At 52.9% G+C, this 18,208-nt stretch overlaps 1 protein-coding gene across 5 annotated transcripts in view; it reads right to left on the bottom strand.

Annotated features, from left to right (window-relative positions):
* GRIP2 (glutamate receptor interacting protein 2) overlaps positions 1 to 18,208 on the bottom strand; it is a 55,401-nt gene that overhangs the window by 14,667 nt on the left and 22,526 nt on the right. For all 5 annotated transcript variants that reach the window (XM_063113690.1, XM_063113688.1, XM_063113689.1 and 2 more), the window contains exons 2-16: positions 14,827 to 14,907; positions 14,415 to 14,550; positions 13,195 to 13,340; positions 12,422 to 12,508; positions 11,800 to 11,875; positions 10,529 to 10,674; positions 9,416 to 9,563; positions 9,128 to 9,297; positions 6,749 to 6,874; positions 6,227 to 6,376; positions 3,824 to 4,010; positions 3,236 to 3,381; positions 2,329 to 2,409; positions 560 to 626; positions 316 to 461 (exon numbers count right to left, since the gene is read on the bottom strand). In XM_063113690.1, the coding sequence (XP_062969760.1) occupies positions 316 to 461; positions 560 to 626; positions 2,329 to 2,409; positions 3,236 to 3,381; positions 3,824 to 4,010; positions 6,227 to 6,376; positions 6,749 to 6,874; positions 9,128 to 9,297; positions 9,416 to 9,563; positions 10,529 to 10,674; positions 11,800 to 11,875; positions 12,422 to 12,508; positions 13,195 to 13,340; positions 14,415 to 14,550; positions 14,827 to 14,907 (1,893 nt within the window). The remainder of the gene's footprint in view (positions 1 to 315; positions 462 to 559; positions 627 to 2,328; positions 2,410 to 3,235; positions 3,382 to 3,823; positions 4,011 to 6,226; positions 6,377 to 6,748; positions 6,875 to 9,127; positions 9,298 to 9,415; positions 9,564 to 10,528; positions 10,675 to 11,799; positions 11,876 to 12,421; positions 12,509 to 13,194; positions 13,341 to 14,414; positions 14,551 to 14,826; positions 14,908 to 18,208) is intronic.

Raw genomic sequence — 18,208 nt, forward strand, 5'->3', positions numbered from 1 at the left:
GCACAGCCGCTCACTGCCTTACCGCCCTGCCTGCTGCTCCCGTAGGTCTCCTCTGCCAGCCAGTGCCCCAATCTCCCACTGGCCTCATGAAGGCTCTGGGGGGCCCCAAAGCCCAGGGACAGAGAGAAGACTGTGGTGCTGCCCTTGCTCCCTCTGTTCATTCCAGGCGTCCCCACCAGCCAGCCCTCGGTGGCCGGCCCTTGGTGACATTCACCACCCTCCCTTTGCCTGGCAGAGGAGCCCAAATTGTAAGCTGGGAACCCGCTGGTCCAGAGGGCGGACCTCACAAGGTGGCAGCGTGGGGTGAGGCCGTACCGGAGCTGTCCTCGTCCTTGCGGATCTTCAGCTTCACCAGGTCCTCACACTGCCGCAAAATTTGCACAGCGTCCTCCATGGGGCAGTTGTCCAGGCGGATGTTGTCGATGGCCAGCAGCTTGTCACCAGGCTCAAGGGTGCCAGTCCTGCATGAGCAGGGGTGGGGGATGGGAAAGAGCCAGCGCATGCGGGCGCCGCACCACCCCCTTGGCCACTGCCCCCGCTCCGTGCCCAGGTGCCCCACCTGTGTGCCACACTGCCTCTCTTGATGTCAGAGATGATCAGGGGCTCCCCTCGCTTCCTGCTGGCTGCTGGAGGGAAAAAGGGCACATGTCCAAACTTTGATGGCCTCAGCCTCGGGGAGGGGGCCCAGAGGTAGGGCATGGACTCAGAGCCACATGTCTCACTCACATCCTGGTCCCATTGCCTCCTGGCTGGGTGACCGTGAGCAAATCAGCTCACCTCTCTGTGCCTCAATTTCCCCTCTGTAAAATGGGGGTGATACCACAGACCTCATGGGATGTGGGGAAATTAAACTGGATAGTGTAGGTACAAGACCCAGCATGGCTCCTGGCAGATGGTAGGTGCTCAGTCGGCATTCACTGTTCCCCACTGCTCAGCCCGACTGCCGGCACACGGCGAGCTCCACGAGGAGCCGTCTGGTTGACGTCTGTCCCCAGCACCTGGCTCAGGGCCAGGATCCAGAGCCCTACTGTTTTGGGGGGCGAGGTGGACAGAGCAGGGGACAAAACAGACAAAATCCTTCCCTGCCCTCCTAGAGCTGGCAATTTAGTGGGGACTCAAGTGGAGCCACAGGATTTAAAAGCACAGCGATGGTTTCTCCAATGGTATAGTGTGCTGCGGAGAAAAGTAAGGGAGGGGCCGTGTGGAGGGCGGAGCAGCTTTAAGTCAGGTGATCTGAAAAGGCCTGGCCGAGGTGACATTTGAGTAGAGAATTAAGGAGGTGGGGAATGGGGCAGAGGGAACAGCTAGTGCAAAGGCCCTGAGGCAGAAAGGGGGACAGCATGTTGGGGAGCAGCCAGGGGCCAGAGGTCACAGGGACAAGAGCACACAGAGCCAGAGGTCTTGGGGACCAGAGCACACAGGGCCAGAGGTCTCGGGAACCAAAGCACACAGGGCCAGATGTCACGGGGTCCACAGCGCACAGGGCCAGAGGTCTCGGTGACCAAAGCGCACGGGGCCAGAGGTCACATGGTCCAGATCTGGCACACGGGGCCAGAGGTCACAGGGACCAGAGCACACAGAGCCAGAAGTCTTGGGGACCAGAGCACACAGGGCCAGAGGTCTCGGGAACCAAAGCACACAGGGCCGGATGTCACAGGGTCCACAGCGCACAGGGCCAGAGGTCTCGGGGACCAAAAGCGCACAGGGCCAGAGGTCACAGGGTCCAGAGCACACGGGGCCAGAGGTCATGGGGACCAGAGCGCACAGTGGCAGAGGTCTCAGGGACCAGAGCACACAGGGCTTCATTGGCCCAGTGAGGACTTCACCTCTTACTCAGAGTAGGGTGGAGCCACAGGAGAGTTCCCCACTTTCCTACGCTCGTGTATTCTACGTTTCTTTTTTTGTTCTGCATTCCTCATTTTCATTCCTTTGACAAACATGAATTAAGTACCTACTGTTTTCCAGACCTCTTCTGGGCTCTGAGAACTCAGAGACAGACAAACAACCAAACCCGGTGCTTGTGTTTGGCACTTTACCAACCACTCTGACCTGAGGGCCCCTCGCAACCCCACTGGGAGACCCATAAGGCCAGGAGACTCCACTGTGAACCATGGGAAGCCCAGGCTTCGAGAAGTTCGGGTCTTGCCCGAGGACACACAGCTGGGCCTTGGCGAGCGGATGGAATGGAAGGCCGCCTGGCCTCCCCCCCCGGAGCCTTCCCCGGGGCTGTGCCGCGTGTCACGGCCGTGGAAATGCTGCTCCTTCTCCCAGCAGGTGGGCTCGCTCCCGGAGGCGGAGTGGAGGGGTGCGGCAGGCGAGGGGACTCACAGCTGATGGTGATGCCCAGCTCCACGCCGCGCCTCTTGGGCAGCTTCACATGGAAGGTGCCGCTGCTCGGGATGACAGACTCTGGGTACAAACAGACGTGGACCAATGTGAGGCCCAAGGGAGGAGCCTCAGGGAGTCCCAGCCCCACACTTATTCTGACCCTGCTGGGAAGGACCCCCCAAAATCACTGTTCCAACACCACCCTGCTTCCACCACCTGATGGATGAGGAAACCAAGGCCTGGTGAGCTGGCAGATTTGCTCAAAACAATTGACTGGCTCTGGTCAGAGCAGTGTCAACACTGGAACCCACACCTCATGACTGCCAGCGGTGGGAGGGGGTCCCCACAGCCAAACTCAACACGATTTGGATCCAGCAGAGATTTCCTGATCATCTACTCTGTGGGAGGCCTCAGCTGGGTATTTTCACATGATTTATCTCATCTAACCCAAACAACACCCCTGTAGTGGAACGTTTCTATCTGCTATTTTACAGATAGGGAAACCGAGGGTAGAGGGAGGAAGTGTCCTGTCCAAAGTCACATAGTGACTAAATCACAGAACCAAAGCTCTGACCCAAGTTGTCGTTTTGGATTCTTTGCCAAAGCCATGCAGAGAAGAAGCTTAGAGTATGTTCAGTCCCTCACTCCTCCGTCCACACCAGGTCCTGTTCCACTGCAGAAGTCCCTCATCAACCCACACACCAGCGTGTGGGAGTTCCTCCTCCCCAGCCAGCGCCCTCCTTTCTACCACTAGTGCTCCGGCCTCAGCTGCAAATGCCCCTGGGAGAAGGGCACAGGTTGCAGATGGGGTGAGGGTGGAGGAGCATTTGCACCAGGCAAGAGCAGGATAAAGAGAGGGGGGCGCAGCGTCCCGAGTGTGAGGGGGAAGCCAGGGCCGCCCACTCACCGGCCACGTCGAACTCGACCTCCAGCACGACCTTGTGGGCTAGCGCAGCATCCCGCAGCAGCTGGTTGGCTTCCTCCATAGTCCCATCCTCAGTGGCGATGCCATTGATGGACAGGACACGGTCCCCCACCTGCAGCAGCCCACACCTGAACCCGAGGTGGCCCGGCAGAGAGAAGAGGCTCTGTGACAGCTCCACTGGGAGACAAGGCTGAACCTGGGCTTTACCTCCTGGCCTGGGGTGTGAATCTCAGCTCTGCCTTGGGCCAGCTATATATCCTCAGGCAATTTATCACATGACCCTAGCTAAGGGCTTAACTTTACTGAGCCTCAGTTTCTCTGTCTGTCCAATGGGGATGATGCCCTGAGGATTCCATTCATAAGCTGTGTGATCCTGAGCAAGTGAGTTAGCTTCTTTGAACTTCAGTTTCCTCAACTGTAAAATGGGGCTGGTGATGGGGTTGATGCGATGGTTAAGTAAGACACACTTGTGAAGCCACGGCTTGGTGTTGTGACTCAGCTTCCCTGGCTGTCCTCAAGCCCCCTGAATTGGAGAGTGGCAGACCCGGTGGGCAGGGGCAGTATGCTCACCTCTCAGCTGGGCTGTCAGGCTCAATGAAGCGTATGAGGGGTGGGGAGGACAGGGTCTCGGTGGCGAAGATGCCACCCTGGAGCTGGAGGCCGAAGCCGCTGAGGGGGTCTCCGCAGAGCACGATCTCCGTGGTCTCTGTGTGCACGATCTGCCCACCCGGCCCCACTGTACTGGAGACCAGCGACACTGTGGAACAGGTGGGCACAGCACTCAGGGGGGCTGCCCCAGTGCAGCCTTCCTGCCAGAACCCACCTGCCCTGGGGCCCAAGGACCTGGAGCCAGATAGGCAAGAAAGTGGGAGTCCTGATTCAAGCTGGGACTGGGCTGCTCTGAGCCTCGGTTTCCTCATCTGTACAATGGGATCGCGGCTCCCATCTGGTAGGGGTGTGGCAAGGACTACAGAGATGAGACCACCCAGGACTGTCATGTTGTAAAACAGAGGTTCTGAGGGTCGGTGCTATTTTATTATATTACCATGCTATTATATACTATAGTATATATCATGTTACTTTGTGTCTTTGGTAACAGCTTTACTGAGATATAATTCACCTACCATAGTACACACCCACGGAAAGTGTACAATTCATAGGTTTTTAACATATTCACAAAGTTGTGTGATACCACCACAGTCAATTTTAGAACATTTTCATCACCTTGACAAGAAACCCTGTCTCCTTTAGCTATTTGCCCCAAATCTTCCCATCTCCCCCAGCCCTAAGCATCCACCAACCTACTTTCTGTCTCTATGGATTTGCCTATTCTGGACATTTCATATAAATGGAGTCATACAATATGTGGCCTTTTGTGAATTGCTTCTTTCACTTAGCATGTTTTCGAAGTTCATCTGTGTTGTAACATGCACCAGACTTTCATAAGTTTTGTATACGTTTATGGGTGGACACATATTTTAATTCCTCTTGGACATATACCTAGGAGAGGAATTGTTGTGTTATATGGTAACTCTATGTTTAACTATTTGATATATAATGTTATTTGATAAATATTGTTTTATATCCCTCATATAAAATACATTTATATTATTAATATGGATACTGGATGTCATTTATTATTTATTAAATAAAATTTATTTTGTATTTCATTCTATTACTAATTATATTATTGTGTCTTTACATATTATTTATTATATTCTATGTTAAGTTACACACTATAATATGTACAATATATTATACTGTCAAGTATATTATATTATTATATTTATATATACATTCACTATTACAACCCCAATGATAAAAATGGTGCCTGGTACACAAGAGGTCAAAAAATTTTGTTTAATTAATTAATTAATTATTATCAATAATAATAATAATTATAATACTTTATTAGTCACCCATCTTCAGAAGGGGACAGGTCAGGGGTCCCAAAGGCTCCCAGCCTCTATATCCCCCAGCCTATGAACAGCATAGGTATCACCTACACCCCCGGCTTTGGTAGTTGACAAAGGTGGTTGATGGAAGTATATTTTATCTCTCATCTCATTCTGAAATCTGTTTCCCTTTCCCCTTGGCTGCCAGGAAGCTCAAAACAGTATTTGGCTCTATTTGTCTCCCTTCATGTGCCAGGTGACCTGTGTTACTTTCTTCCTTCTCCTGGTTCAATTCCAAATGGCTCAATTTGACCTTCCATCCTTCATGGAGGCCCCCACAACTCATGTGGCAGGAGGCTGGGAACATTATAAATCAACAAAGGAAAGATGCTTCCCAAGAAAAGTTTCAAAATTTCAGGCATTCCCCTGACCTTTGCCACTTCCTCCTTCATTGTCTTTACATTGATTCTTTTTTTTAGATATTGAAATATCTTCATTTCAAAAGGGAACTATGTGTGTACACACACACAAACACACACACACACACACACACACACACACACACACACACACACACACACACACACACACACACACTTGTTTGCAGTAAAACTGAAAATTATTACATTCTGGATGGCCAGAGTCTCAGGCCTGTGTGTCTTTGTCTTAGAGAAACTAACAAATGTGGGAGAGGTGTAAAGATACAGTAACACCACACTGTGCCTTTCACCTTGAATGAATCAGAAGGACTAAATGAAAAAAAAAATTGAAATGGAGTTACTATGAAACCGTCACGAAAATCTTAAAAAGAATGCTCTCCTCAAGATATTTTGCTACCACCTGCTGAGAATTTTTCATAATAAAAGTATAAGACTAAAAGTGTACAAAGTGACTGGCACCCCTCAGCTGTGCCCTTGTGCGGTGCACAACATGCCCAACCATCCATGGCAGCCTGGTATACCACTCTTGTTTAACATTCCCACACACACACCTGCCCAGAATACTTCCCCACCCCTGCATTTTGGCAAACTTTGCTCTCAGGCATACAGGCAGCCTGAAGGGGAGGGGAGAGACTTACATGAACTCTTGTGTTCCCTTCTTCGCTGCCTCCTCCGCCCCATCGTAGTCCGGGGGCTCATGGGTTGGGATCCACAGGGGAGGGTGCTGGGGTTGGTGCAGGAGAAGGCGTGGTTCATGGTCGGTGAGGAAAAGGGAGTAGAGGACAAGGCTGGGAAGATGAGAGCACAGCCTCATGAGCCCCGTAGGGCCCCTGCACCTGCCACACAGAGGGTGCTGGGAAGCCACCCAACCAAAGGGAGACACAGGGACGCCTTACCCCTTTCACCTCAATTATGTGCTGTGTAACCTCAGGCAAGTCTCTTTCCCTCTCTGGGCCCCAAAGACTGTGTGTTCTCCACAGACCCAGTGACGCCCGGCTGCTAGGGACAGGGGCCCATCTCATCACTGACATGCTAGGTGACAATGGGAAGGCCCCCTGACGTCTCCGAGTCTTGGTTTCCTCCCCTATAGAACAGGCAGATTCCCCTCCCTAGAAAAGGTGAGAGGGACTAGACCAGCTACAGCAGGGTGGGCACCTTACATCGGCTCTGGTCCTGGCCAGCAGGTGTGGCCCAGGTGGGCGTCCTGCAGTGGCCGGGCCGGGGGCTGTGGCAGGAGGACATGCAGGGGTCCCAGCGGCATGGCTGCTCACTCCTTTGCACTTTCACTATAGCCGGCGGAGAAAGAGATGGGGGCAGGTACAGGGCATTAGGGGCTGAGCGTTTCCAGACTCACCCCCTTCCCCCCATCTCACCCTTCCGGGAGCTGCTTTCCTGTCTGTGTGGTAAAGGGAGAAAAGTGGGGACCAGAAGATCCTCGTGTTTCCCTGAGCCAGGCAAGGCATTAAACGTTCTGCTCATAGGGCCTGGATGCCCACTGTGTGCCAGGCACTGTGCTCAAGGTGCCAGCTGCAGCCAGCTCTGGAACCAAGAGGTTTACAGCTATGCATGTTGCCCATGAAGTTTCTCCTAGAAAGAACTGGAAAGTATGCAGCTGGCACGAGGCACTGGCTGCAGCACCTTTGTGATTCATGGTAGCATGGCAGCCTTGGCAGCCTTGGCCAGGGGCTGAGACCTAAGGGCGCTAGGACCTGGCCATTTCTGCTCCATGCTGGACTCTCTGGAGCAGTCTTTGTTTCAGGGCTCCCTGTTGGGCTGGCTGAGTCTCGGTCTGAGGCTGCTCCTGCAGCTCTTCCCAGGCCTTGCCCACAATGAACTCTTTGCACTCCTACTGCATCTTAGAATCTGCTTCCCAGAAGACTCCCCTGACACTCTACAAGATCCTGCCTCCCCCTACCTGATCCTCCAAATTGGCTGCCAAACAACACCTGCTCCCAGACTGCTCCAGGCCCTGTTCTGGCTCTTCTTTCTGCTGTGGGCTTTGCCTGGTCCAGCATGTCCTCGGATGGACGCAACCATCTCAGCCCATTGATTCTGCCTCCCCATCCAGCGCCCCCACCCCCACCCCGGGGCTTGGCTGACCATGGAGCCAGCTGCCCACATCAAATCCCAGCTCCATCGCTGACCAGCTTTGGACAAGTCACTTAGTCTCTCTGTGCCTCATTGCCTTTATCTGTAAAATGGGACCAAAATAGTGACTTCCTCCTAGGGTAATGGGGAGGATTAGAATGAGTTAATACACATGACATGCTTAGAGCACTGGCTGGCATCCAGCAGGGGCTCAATTTACGAGTGCCAGTGGGTGTGTCAGCAGCTGTGTTACCATGCAGCGCTATCTCAGCTTTTCTGTAAAGTGGGACGATAGTAATATTGACCTCACTAAGTTGTCACGAGCATGAAACAAGGTGAAAAGGCCCTAGCGCCGGGCCTGCCCACAGCAGATGCTCGGTAAATGGGATGCGAAGGGATGACACTACTTCAAGCCCTAAAGCCTCCCTATCAGCCCCTGTGGCTGTGGCTTAACGGGGCCTTTTCAGACACTGGCAGAGACCAGAGATGGGCTGTCCCCAAGGCCTGTCCCCACATGTGATGTGAGGGATATCTTTCTCTTCCAGAAGACCAATTTTGCAAAGGGGGCGCTGTGGCAGACTCCATCCTCGCCCACCAGCTCTGCCCTTAGGGCTGGATTCACAGCCTGCCACCCTGACCACAGCTCTGAGCTGTGCTGTTTTTTATTTTCTTTAACCTCCCTCAAGTCTGTGCACTCAGGGTCCTCAATTCCACTTACAGATGGGGCGACTGAGGCTCAGAGTGGCAAAGGCACTTATCCAGCTGGTGGCAAAAGTGGGATTTCAACTCAAGGCCCAAGGTTTGGGCTGCTGGAGGTACCTTCCTGCCCTGATCACCTTCCACCCTGCCCCAGACCCCAGCTCTGTGCTCCAGACCCCCAGACCACCGTCCCTCCACTCTTGGAATTGCCTGGCACCCAGCTCCCTGCTCCCAGCTGAGAGACCCTGACTTCTCACAGGGGAGCTCCAGGCTCTCTCTGTCTGCCCAGCAACCACCTCTGGACCTACTGAGGTCCCCCAAGATAAGCCCAGGATCTCACTTATTTGTGGGAGCTAAAAATAAATAAATAAATAAATATACAAACAAACAAAGGGTGGGGGTGGAAGAGGAGAAATCACAACAATTCCTTGAACTTTTTAAGACAAGTGAACTGATATGATGTAGTGGGGAGGGGAGAAAGGGAGGGGAGAAGAGGAGCAGGTAAAGGGTCATGAATACAATGTATATTGAGAAGTTAAACCCCCCCCCCAAAAAAACCCCAAAGTTGTTTCTCTGTCCCGCCTCTCTACCCTCAACTGCTGCTCTTGACAGTTTGAGCTTCCCTGTGCAAATGGACACTTATTCCAGTAAATTTTAGCCTGGTCCCTCCTGCCAGCCTGCCTAGGGCTTTGATCCTAGCCCCTGTCCATCGGCTCTCAGGTTTGGCTCCTGAGATCTGTAAGACAACTCACCTGCCTCTGAGGGCTTGAGAGGGCGCTGACTTTGGGGCACTGGCAGGATCTCCAGCTGCACTTTCTCCGACACGCTGGCCAGGAGTTTGGTGGCCTCGAGCAGCGAGCAGTGTTCTGTGCTGGTGCCATCGATGGACAGGATGTGGTCTCCAGCATGCAGGGCCCCACTCCTGGCCAGGCAGGGGAGTGAAAGGGAGGCTGGTCCAGGCCGTACAGAGCTCTGGGCTGCCTCTCCGCCTGCACCCACCGCCCCCTCCTGCCAGCAGCAGCACGGAGTGTGTGCCTCACCTGTCCACCACGCTGGCTGGCTTGATGCGGTCGATGGTGATGACCGGCTTGCTCCGGTGGGAGCCGGTGGTGAGCGAGATCCCCAGTGAGGACCCCGGCGTCTTGGTGATTTCCACCATCAAGGGCCCGGAAGCATTAGCCACTGTGTCTGACACAGTGGGGAAAAAAAGCATGAAACGCACTTTCCTCCTCGGCCTTACTCTGTCTTGATTTAGCCCTTGCTGTCTGGGAGGGACGATTACACCCATTATAGGGGCAGGGAAACTGAGGTGCAGAGAGGCAAAGGCCTCATCCAGGCTCACATCGCCACTCAGCAGCAGAGGAGGGGTGGGAGTTCAGGTCTGAGGGACTCTGATCCCAGGGCTTTGTTGGGCACTCCTAATTTGCTCACATTTACTAAGAGCCTGCTGTATACCAGCACCAAACTGTAGTGTTCACTACAATCCATCCCCATCTCAGAAAACGGCATCCCCATTAACCCACCCAGGGGCTCGAAATCAACCCCCTTGCATCACCTGAGCTCCTCTGCCTTCGCTGCCCATGTCCAAACATCAGCAAACCAGGCCAGCTTCCACCTTCACCAGCCTCACCTCCTCCAACTCGCCCTCGCCCGCCTGCTTCAGCCACAGGGGCCATAGTCAGCTAACCCTGCCAGTCAGGCGCCCACCTTAGGGCCTTTGCACTGCCGTTCCCTCTGCCCGGAATGCACTTTCCCAGATGCTCACTCCCTCACTCATTTCCTCAGCACCCTGATTAGACAGCGCCCCAGCCTTTCCCATCCATCTCCCCTGCTCTGTCTCTCTTCTTCCCACAGCACCTACTACCATCTGACACACACTGTATCTCATCCATTGTGCTTACTGTCCTTCTCTCCCCACCAGAATGTCATCTCCATGAGAGCAGAGACCTCAACTGTGTCATTCTCAGCTCGATCCCCAGTGCATCAAACAATGCCTGGCACATAGTATTTCTTGCCCAGAGAGCCTCAGAGAGGCTAAGTGATGGGCCCAAGATCACACAGCCTTTGCAGTGGTGAGGATCCATGGCCACTGCCTCCTTCCCCGAGCCAGGGCCTCTTCTTGCCCCAACCCTCACCCTCAGGCTCCAACTCACCTGGGGTGGCCACGTCATACTCCACCTGGAAGAGCGCCTCGTGGCTGCACTGACGCAGGGTGGCCAGGGCAGTGGCGTGGCTGGCCCCGTGCAGCGGGATCCCATCAACGCTGAGCAGCCTGTCACCAGCCTTCAAGGAGCCCTCCCTGCGGGGAAGAGCTCTGTCGGGCACGGCACAGGGCATGGCCCAGCTGAGAGGGGGCTGGGGAGGGTGGGGGCATGGAGGAAAGGAGGGGAGGGAGTGGTGACAGAGAAAGGGCTGGAATGAATGCGTGAAGGGATGCGTGGTGAATGCAGGAACGAGGGACTCGAGGACTAAGTAGTTGAGCAAAAGCAGTGGGTGAACAGAGGGCGTGGGCTCGGCCCTGACACATGCCCCCACCTTGGTGAGTAGTAATTCACAGACTTGGCCTCAGCTCAACCCTAGAACATCTGAGCTGGGGGTACCCTTCAAGGTCACCCACTCCCCTTCTGCCCCAGGGACAGAGGAGAGCAAAAGAGCCCAGAGAGGTGTCCAGCCCTGCCAGGGCCACACAGCATTGGGGGTAGGGTGGCATAGAGGTTTCTCATTGCCATTATAGGGGTCCCTTCCCATCACCCCTACCCTGGTTTCTCACAGTGATTCTGGCCTGGTGACAACTGCGCCTGGGAAAGAACACAGCAGCGGCCCCAGGGGAGAGGCCCTTGCAGGGTTCACCTCGGTTTGGGTCAAATCCATGCCCTGGAATGCCTGCCCCAACAGGTGGCCAAAGCTATTCTGGGAGATTCTATGAATAGCTCATCACAGGGCCCCATCCCAAGGACAGATTTAGATTTCTGACAAGGCTGTTCCTGGTTTCTCTTAAAATGGCTAGGAATCTCTGGCTGGGGAGGCCAGAGGGCTGGGGTCTGGGAACTGGACATGTTCCTTACCTGCATTCCCTCCTCCTGGCCCTTCTGGGAGAGGCTGGGCGGGTCTGGGCTGGGCCCAGAGGGGCAATGCAGCCAGAACTCTTGGGAGGCTTAGTCACAGATGGCCACAGTGATGACCAATCACCATGCCCCGAGACAAGGCTGGCTCTGCCCCACCACCCCCTGATCTGAGTCAGTAGGATGTTGGGGAAGACAGAGCCGAGGTCTCTCTCATTTGGGGTTTCATCCTGGCTCCACCAACAATTCCCTGAGTGACTCTGGGATGAATGGGCATGATGGCCCCTAATCTGCCTTCTTCACAGGGGAGCTGGGGGAGGTCAAAACAGTGTGGCTGTAGGTTTCTTCCGGCTCAGGCTCACCTGTCAGCTGGGCCGCCAGGCCGCACGTAGGTCAGGACAAGTGGGCGGGACTTGTGCCCATCTTCATGGGCACCTCCTGGACAGAATTCAACAAGCAGCAGGAGTCATCTACCCACCCACTCCCTGATGTCCAGAGGTCCTGACACAGCCCCTAAGCAGGCTCCCTCAATAAAACTTGTTTGAGGACCTTGTCCTTGCTATATCCATGGATGCTCTCATGAGGCATCAACTATAAATATCCCCCCCACACACCAGAAATGGGATAAAGACTAGGGAACATGACCATTTATCTCTGTTAAATCATTTGTTTCCCTTCCTGTGATCTCATCTTATTTCCCTTTTTGCCCCAGTTGCTAGGCAGCTCCACATTTCGTTGTCAATCTCAGTAGCAGGTTTCACCATCATTTTCTGGTACAACTTTCTCCTCTCACTTCCCCCAACCATGCACATTTCATTGCTTGGCAAATTTTTTCATTTAACACTTGACTTAATGGTCCTGGGTTCTTTAGGTCAGACGCAAGATATATATAAATTACACTCATTAAAGCAAAGCAGAACACACATGGGATTAGCATTAGCTTCTCTCTTGCCTCCCCAACTCCAAGGGTGATCTTACACTGACCTCTGAGGACAAAGCCGAAGCTATTGCCCTCTTTGTAAAGGGAGATGTCCACTGTCTTCGAAATGATCCTTGGGTTGTTTTCAGGGGCTGGGGAGAAATGGAAGACTCCTTTGAGTCCCTCTGTCACATTTCCAAGACATCCCTAAAGTTCATTCCATGAGAGTTGGGCGACCAGTCACAGAAATCACAGGGAGGGTAAAACCCTCCCCATTTTTCAGGCCGGACAAGTGAGGCTTAGAGGGACCCTGTTCTCTAATACCCGCTTAGTTCACCACTCAGAGAGAGGAAGGACCTGCCCATGCTCACAGAGACGATGGCAGAACTCAAGCTTCAGGCCATGGCTGATGGGCGAGGGCCAGGGTTGAATTCCAGACAGTTATTCAAATTTCAAGACTTTAGACCAACTTTGAAAATTCAGTGCTCCATGAAACCCTAGGCTACCCTGTACTTAGTGCAGGTGGTGTGGTTTGGGGAGCATTGGGACAGGGAAAGATTTATTCAGCTAATGTTACCAGAACCTTCCCCCCTAAAGGGGAAAGCATCTGGAAACTAAATATGCAAAATGGCAATAGGTTATAAACAGGGCCCCACCAACTCCTGGTGACAGAGTACCGCAGTTGTCGGCAAGGCCCCTAGGCGAGGCATGGATGTTTGGGGCCAGTCTCCAGCTTCCACCCACCCCATCTCTCTACCACCCAGGCCCTGGTTGGGAGACAGCTGTGTCCACCTATGACTGAGGCAGTGGAGAAAGTTCCCCGTCCAAGGGCACCCACCGGGCGGGGGCAGCTCATACTCCACCTCCAGCACCACGCTCTCGCCCACGTTCTTAAGCAGGGTGATAATCTCATCATGGCGGAGCCTGCTCAGGTGGATCCCGTTCACCGATCGAATGTAGTCACCCACGTTCAGCAGATCGCTCCTGAAGCGAGAAGGCCGGCACACGCATGATGTCAGGTGCGGGCCAGCGCAGTGCTGGCGTTCACGACCACCCACCCGCAGAACCCTATGACCTCTGGCTCATCATGTCACAGTGGGGAAGCTGAGGCTCGGAGAGGTCAGATACCTGCCCAGGGTTACACAGTGCGTGAACAGGACAGTGCAGATTCTAACCTAGACCTGTCTGACACCCAGGCCCCCACCCTTCTCCCTGGGCTTGTCTGCCTGCTTTTCCCCATGCTGGGGTGTCGCCCTCATAATAAAAGCTCCGACTGGCCTCGGGCGAGCCTGCAGAGTGGCCAGAGCATGACTTCCTCTGCTGTTCCCTAATGCTCTTCCCCTGGCTTCTCTCTCTCTCTCTCTCTCTCTCTCTCTCTCTCTTTGGGCAGCTGGCCAGCACAAGGATCCAAACCCTTGACCTTGGTGTTATACCCCGCTGAGCTGACCGCCCAGCTCCCTTGATGGCTTTTCGTGGTCAATCTTCCCTAGTGTTCTCTTGGACACATCAGTTCTGCCTTATGCGAGGCCCAGGGAGTGGCGATAGGGAGGCTAACTCCCAGGCCTCATGGTCTGAGGGAGCCGCAGAGGTAACATGATGGGGAAATCCCGGGCAGCGCGTGCAGAATTGTGCACACAGGGCTGCTGGAGCAGAGCGGAGCAGCTTCCTGGGCCTTGGGTCAGGCAGGGTTTCCCAAAGGCAGTGCCTTCTGCACTGAGTGTGGAGGGAAGAATGGGAGTCCCTCAGGAGAACGTAGTAGGGAACCGCCTGTAGGCAGAGGGCACTGCATATGCCAGGGCCTAGAGGCACACATGGCCAGGCCAGGGTGGGCTGCTATGGCCAAGTCAGCCTCTGGTGTAAGGGAAAGAGAAGGAGCCAGGGCCTGGAGTCATGGCCTACATGGGAGGCCTTCCCTCCGCAGACACCAAGCTGTGGCGCGCTCCTGGAAACAACTGCCTAATCGCTTTGCCTACGGCCCTCGTACATTTACCACTTGCCTGGGCCCCCACGATCACCCCCGCACCCCTTTCCTGCTGCCCCACCAAGCCCACTTCTTACCTGGCTGCGAGCCCCCCAGGCCTCAGGCTGGAGACTCTGGGCTTCCCATCCTTGTCAGTGCCACCTGAGATGGTCAGGCCCAGTGTGCTGCCTTCTTTCTTGATCAGCTCCACCATGGTGATCCCTCGGAACTCCTCTGCCAACAGATGCAGGGAGAGTGAGCAGGCAGTGCAGGCAATTCTGGGCCCCCAGCCCCAAGACAAGTGATAGGCCAACACTTGGTAAGCAGAGCACTTTGTTGCATTACCCTGGTTAATATCATCCCCTTTTCACAGAGGAGGATCAGAGAGGTTAAGTGACTGGTCTAAGGTCACAGAGGGAGTTAGTGGCAGAGCTGATGCTCTCTGATCTCCACCCAGGGCTCTCTGTGCCTCTGGGGCAGAGACAGAGGGAAGGAGAGAAGCCTAATTACCTGGAATGCTCTGTCTGCGGCACACCAGGGCCACATCGGCCCCTCCTGCGTCCTTGCCTCCTTTGGAGTAAGGCCCATCGTCTACAGGCGAGAAAGAGAGAAAAGCCCTGAACTCCACTTTCGTTTCCATTCCAGCAAACCCCCTCTGGTTTGGGAATTTTCTGCCTCATGGATGTGGCCCGTCAAGATGGGTCCCTTTCTGACACCTGCTCCATCTGATTCTCTGCTGAGGTCCCCATGGGCTGCTCCTCCCAAGGAAGCCTCCAGTCTCTGCTCTTGGGGCTGAATGACATTCTTCTGAGCACCCCACTTATTGGGAGCTTCACAGCCACTCTGTGGTTAACCATCTCAACAATCCTGCGAGTGCTATTATCATCATGATGGGTAATATTATTCCACCGTACAGATGAGGCTCAGAGAGGGCCAACTCATGCCCATAGTCACACAGCTGGGGAGCTGTGCAATCTGCATTAGAATCCAGGTGTGCTGATCCTACCCCCCAGGCTGTGCTCGCATATCTGCTGGGACAGGGAGCTCTCTCACAGGCAGGCACCACAGCTCGTGTGAGATGACAGCTCTGTGAGCAACAGATCTTGAGTGGATCTGACTAGTGCTTTCTCATGAGGGCTGCACTTATAGTTTATAATACACCTTCTCAGATATTCCAGGCAGCCCAAGATAAGTCTGTCCCCTTAGCATTAATTCAAAAGAACACTCTCCCATTGTTTCTTCAAATATCATTTTCAGGACTTTCCACTTAACCCTCCACGACCTGTCACACACCCTGCTCTCACATTCCCTCTCTCTTTTTCTCTCTGGGATGTGTCTAATCTGCAACGCAATCTGTCTTTTGGTTTTCTGGGGTATTTTTTGGCAGCTAGCTTAATGTTATCAGCACCACGCTCTAACCAAGTGAGCTAACCCGCCAGCCTATCTTTTGTTCTTTTATGTTATTAGGACATTTTCCATACATTTCAAACATAAGGGAAGTAGAACAGTATGGTGCAGAGGTTCTCAGAATGTGGTCCCCAGAACAGCAGCACCAGCAGCATTTGGAAACTTGTCAGAAATGTAAATTCTTGGGCCCCACCTAAGACCTAATACATTAGACACTTTGGGGGTCGGGTCCAGCAATCTGTGCATGTATATGTGAATGTGTTAGTGTATTAGCCTACCTTATATTTTTCTCCACTTTCTAAATTTTGCATACAGTAAAATTTACTTTGTGGTGAGCATTTCTACGCGCTTTGGAAAATGTCTCCCAACAACCATCATGATCAGGTTCAAGAACATTCCATCACCCCCCAAATTCTCCCTTGATGCTCCTTTGTAGTCAGTTTCTTCTCCACCTTCAATGCCCCACAAGCACTGATCTGTTTTCCATCTATATAATTTTGCCTTCTCCAGAATGTCATATAAGTGGAATCGTTCAGTGTGTAGGCTTTTCGGTCTCATTTCTCCACTTAGCATAACTATTTGAGATCCATCTCTGCTGTTGTGCATATCAGTAGTTTGTTTCTTTTTATTGCCGACCTGTGTTCCATTGAAGGGATGTATGGGTTTTTTGAGCCATTCACTTGCTGAAAGACATTTTCATTGTTTCCGGTTTGGAATGATTTTGAATCAAGCCATAATGAATATTTGTATACAGGTTTTTGTTCAAACATAAAGTTCCATTTCACTTGGGTATGTACCCAAGAATGGGATTGGGAGGGATAGGGTTAACTTTGCAAGAAACTGCCCAACTGCACCATTGTGCACTCTCACCAACAATGTAAAAAGGTTCCAGTTGCTCTGCCTTCTCTGCAGCACTCGGTATCAGTTTGGATTTTTGTCTTTATTTTAGTCATGCTGATAGGTATGTGCGGGTATCTTGTGGTTTTAGTTTGCATTTGCCTAATGATGATGACGTTGAGCACGTTTCCTTACCTGCCATTCATGTACATCTTCTTTAATGAAGTGTCTGTCCAAAGCTTTTGCCTATTTTTAATTGGGTTGTTTTTTTTTTTATTATTGCATTTTTAAATATTCCGGATACAAATTCTTTGTCACATGTAAGAATGTGTGTTTTGAAAAGCCCTCTAAGTGATTTTGTGTTGCACTAAAGTTTGAGAACCACTGGTATAATGAATCGGATTTACCCAACATCTAGTTTTAACAATTATTAACACTTTGCTGAAATATTTTAAAACAAAACACAGACATAATACAATTTCATCTCTAAATATTTCAGTATGCATTTCTAAAATACAGGAACATATTTTTTTACATAGCAAAAATACCATATCACACCTTACAAAAGTAAAATAATTTCTTCTCTATGTGCTGACAGAGGGGAAGGGAATTCTCACGTCATGCACCAGCCATGCCCTGCCCCCACACACACCACTTCATTCACTTCTCACAGTGACCCTGGGAGGAGAATGATGCTTCCTACCATCACGTCCACTTGACAGATAAGGAAACTGAGGCTTGGAAAGGGGAAGTCCTGCCAAGACAGCCTCTACCAAGAGCCAGGACCAGACCCCCAGGCCCCTTTGCTCACTCCACCCTGTGCTCCAGGCTCCCTTGACTAGGTCATTTTTTCACACTGCACAGGCTGAGAAGGGCAAGGACAGGCACAGACGTGAGAACTGATGAACAGTCAAGCTGGTGGGCTCTCTTGTGCTGCCCTAGGTGTCATATCCCAGGCACCAGGTGTACCCCACGGGCTTCTACTCCTTCCTCAGGCCTCACCTGAGTCTGCACCTGCCCTTGAAGACGGGCCTGCCTACCACCCCCACCCCTGTGTCTCCTGCTTAGCCCAGTGTTAAGAGAATGGACTCGAGGGCCACCCAGGCCTGAGGGCAGATGCTGGCTCTGCCACTCCCCAGCTGCGGGAAGGTCTCATGGCCATGGTAAGACCTGATCCACATGGCCCATCTGCTCTCTTCTCTCTTCAGAGGCCACGTAAGAAAGAAGGGCCAGAGAGGGGTCAGCCCCAGCCGGTGACAGAAGCCACTAACCCCACCCCCGCCAGGTCCTTCTCATGAGAGGGAGATCAGATCAGGATTCAGCCAGGGGCGTGTCTGCCTGGGTCAAGATCAGGACTCAGCTGGGCCAGGGTCAGGGCTCACCTTGAGGTCAGGGTCCGAGCTCAGTGAGAAGTAGGAATAGGGCTCAATCTACAGTGGGTTTCTCAACCTTGGCACTATTGATTTTTTTTGCTGGATAATTCCTTTTGGTGGGGGGTTCTCTTTTACTTCGTAGGAAGTTAACAACATCCTTGGCCTAGAGGCCAGAAGTTGCTCCACTAGGGTCAGGGGCAGGGCTCAGCCCGGGTCAGGGGTGGGGCTAGGCCTGGGTCAGGGGTGGGGCTTGGCCTGGGACAGTAGAGGGACTC

This window comes from Cynocephalus volans, chromosome 11 (assembly GCF_027409185.1).
Source record: "Cynocephalus volans isolate mCynVol1 chromosome 11, mCynVol1.pri, whole genome shotgun sequence".
NCBI classification, from domain to species: Eukaryota; Metazoa; Chordata; class Mammalia; order Dermoptera; family Cynocephalidae; genus Cynocephalus; species Cynocephalus volans.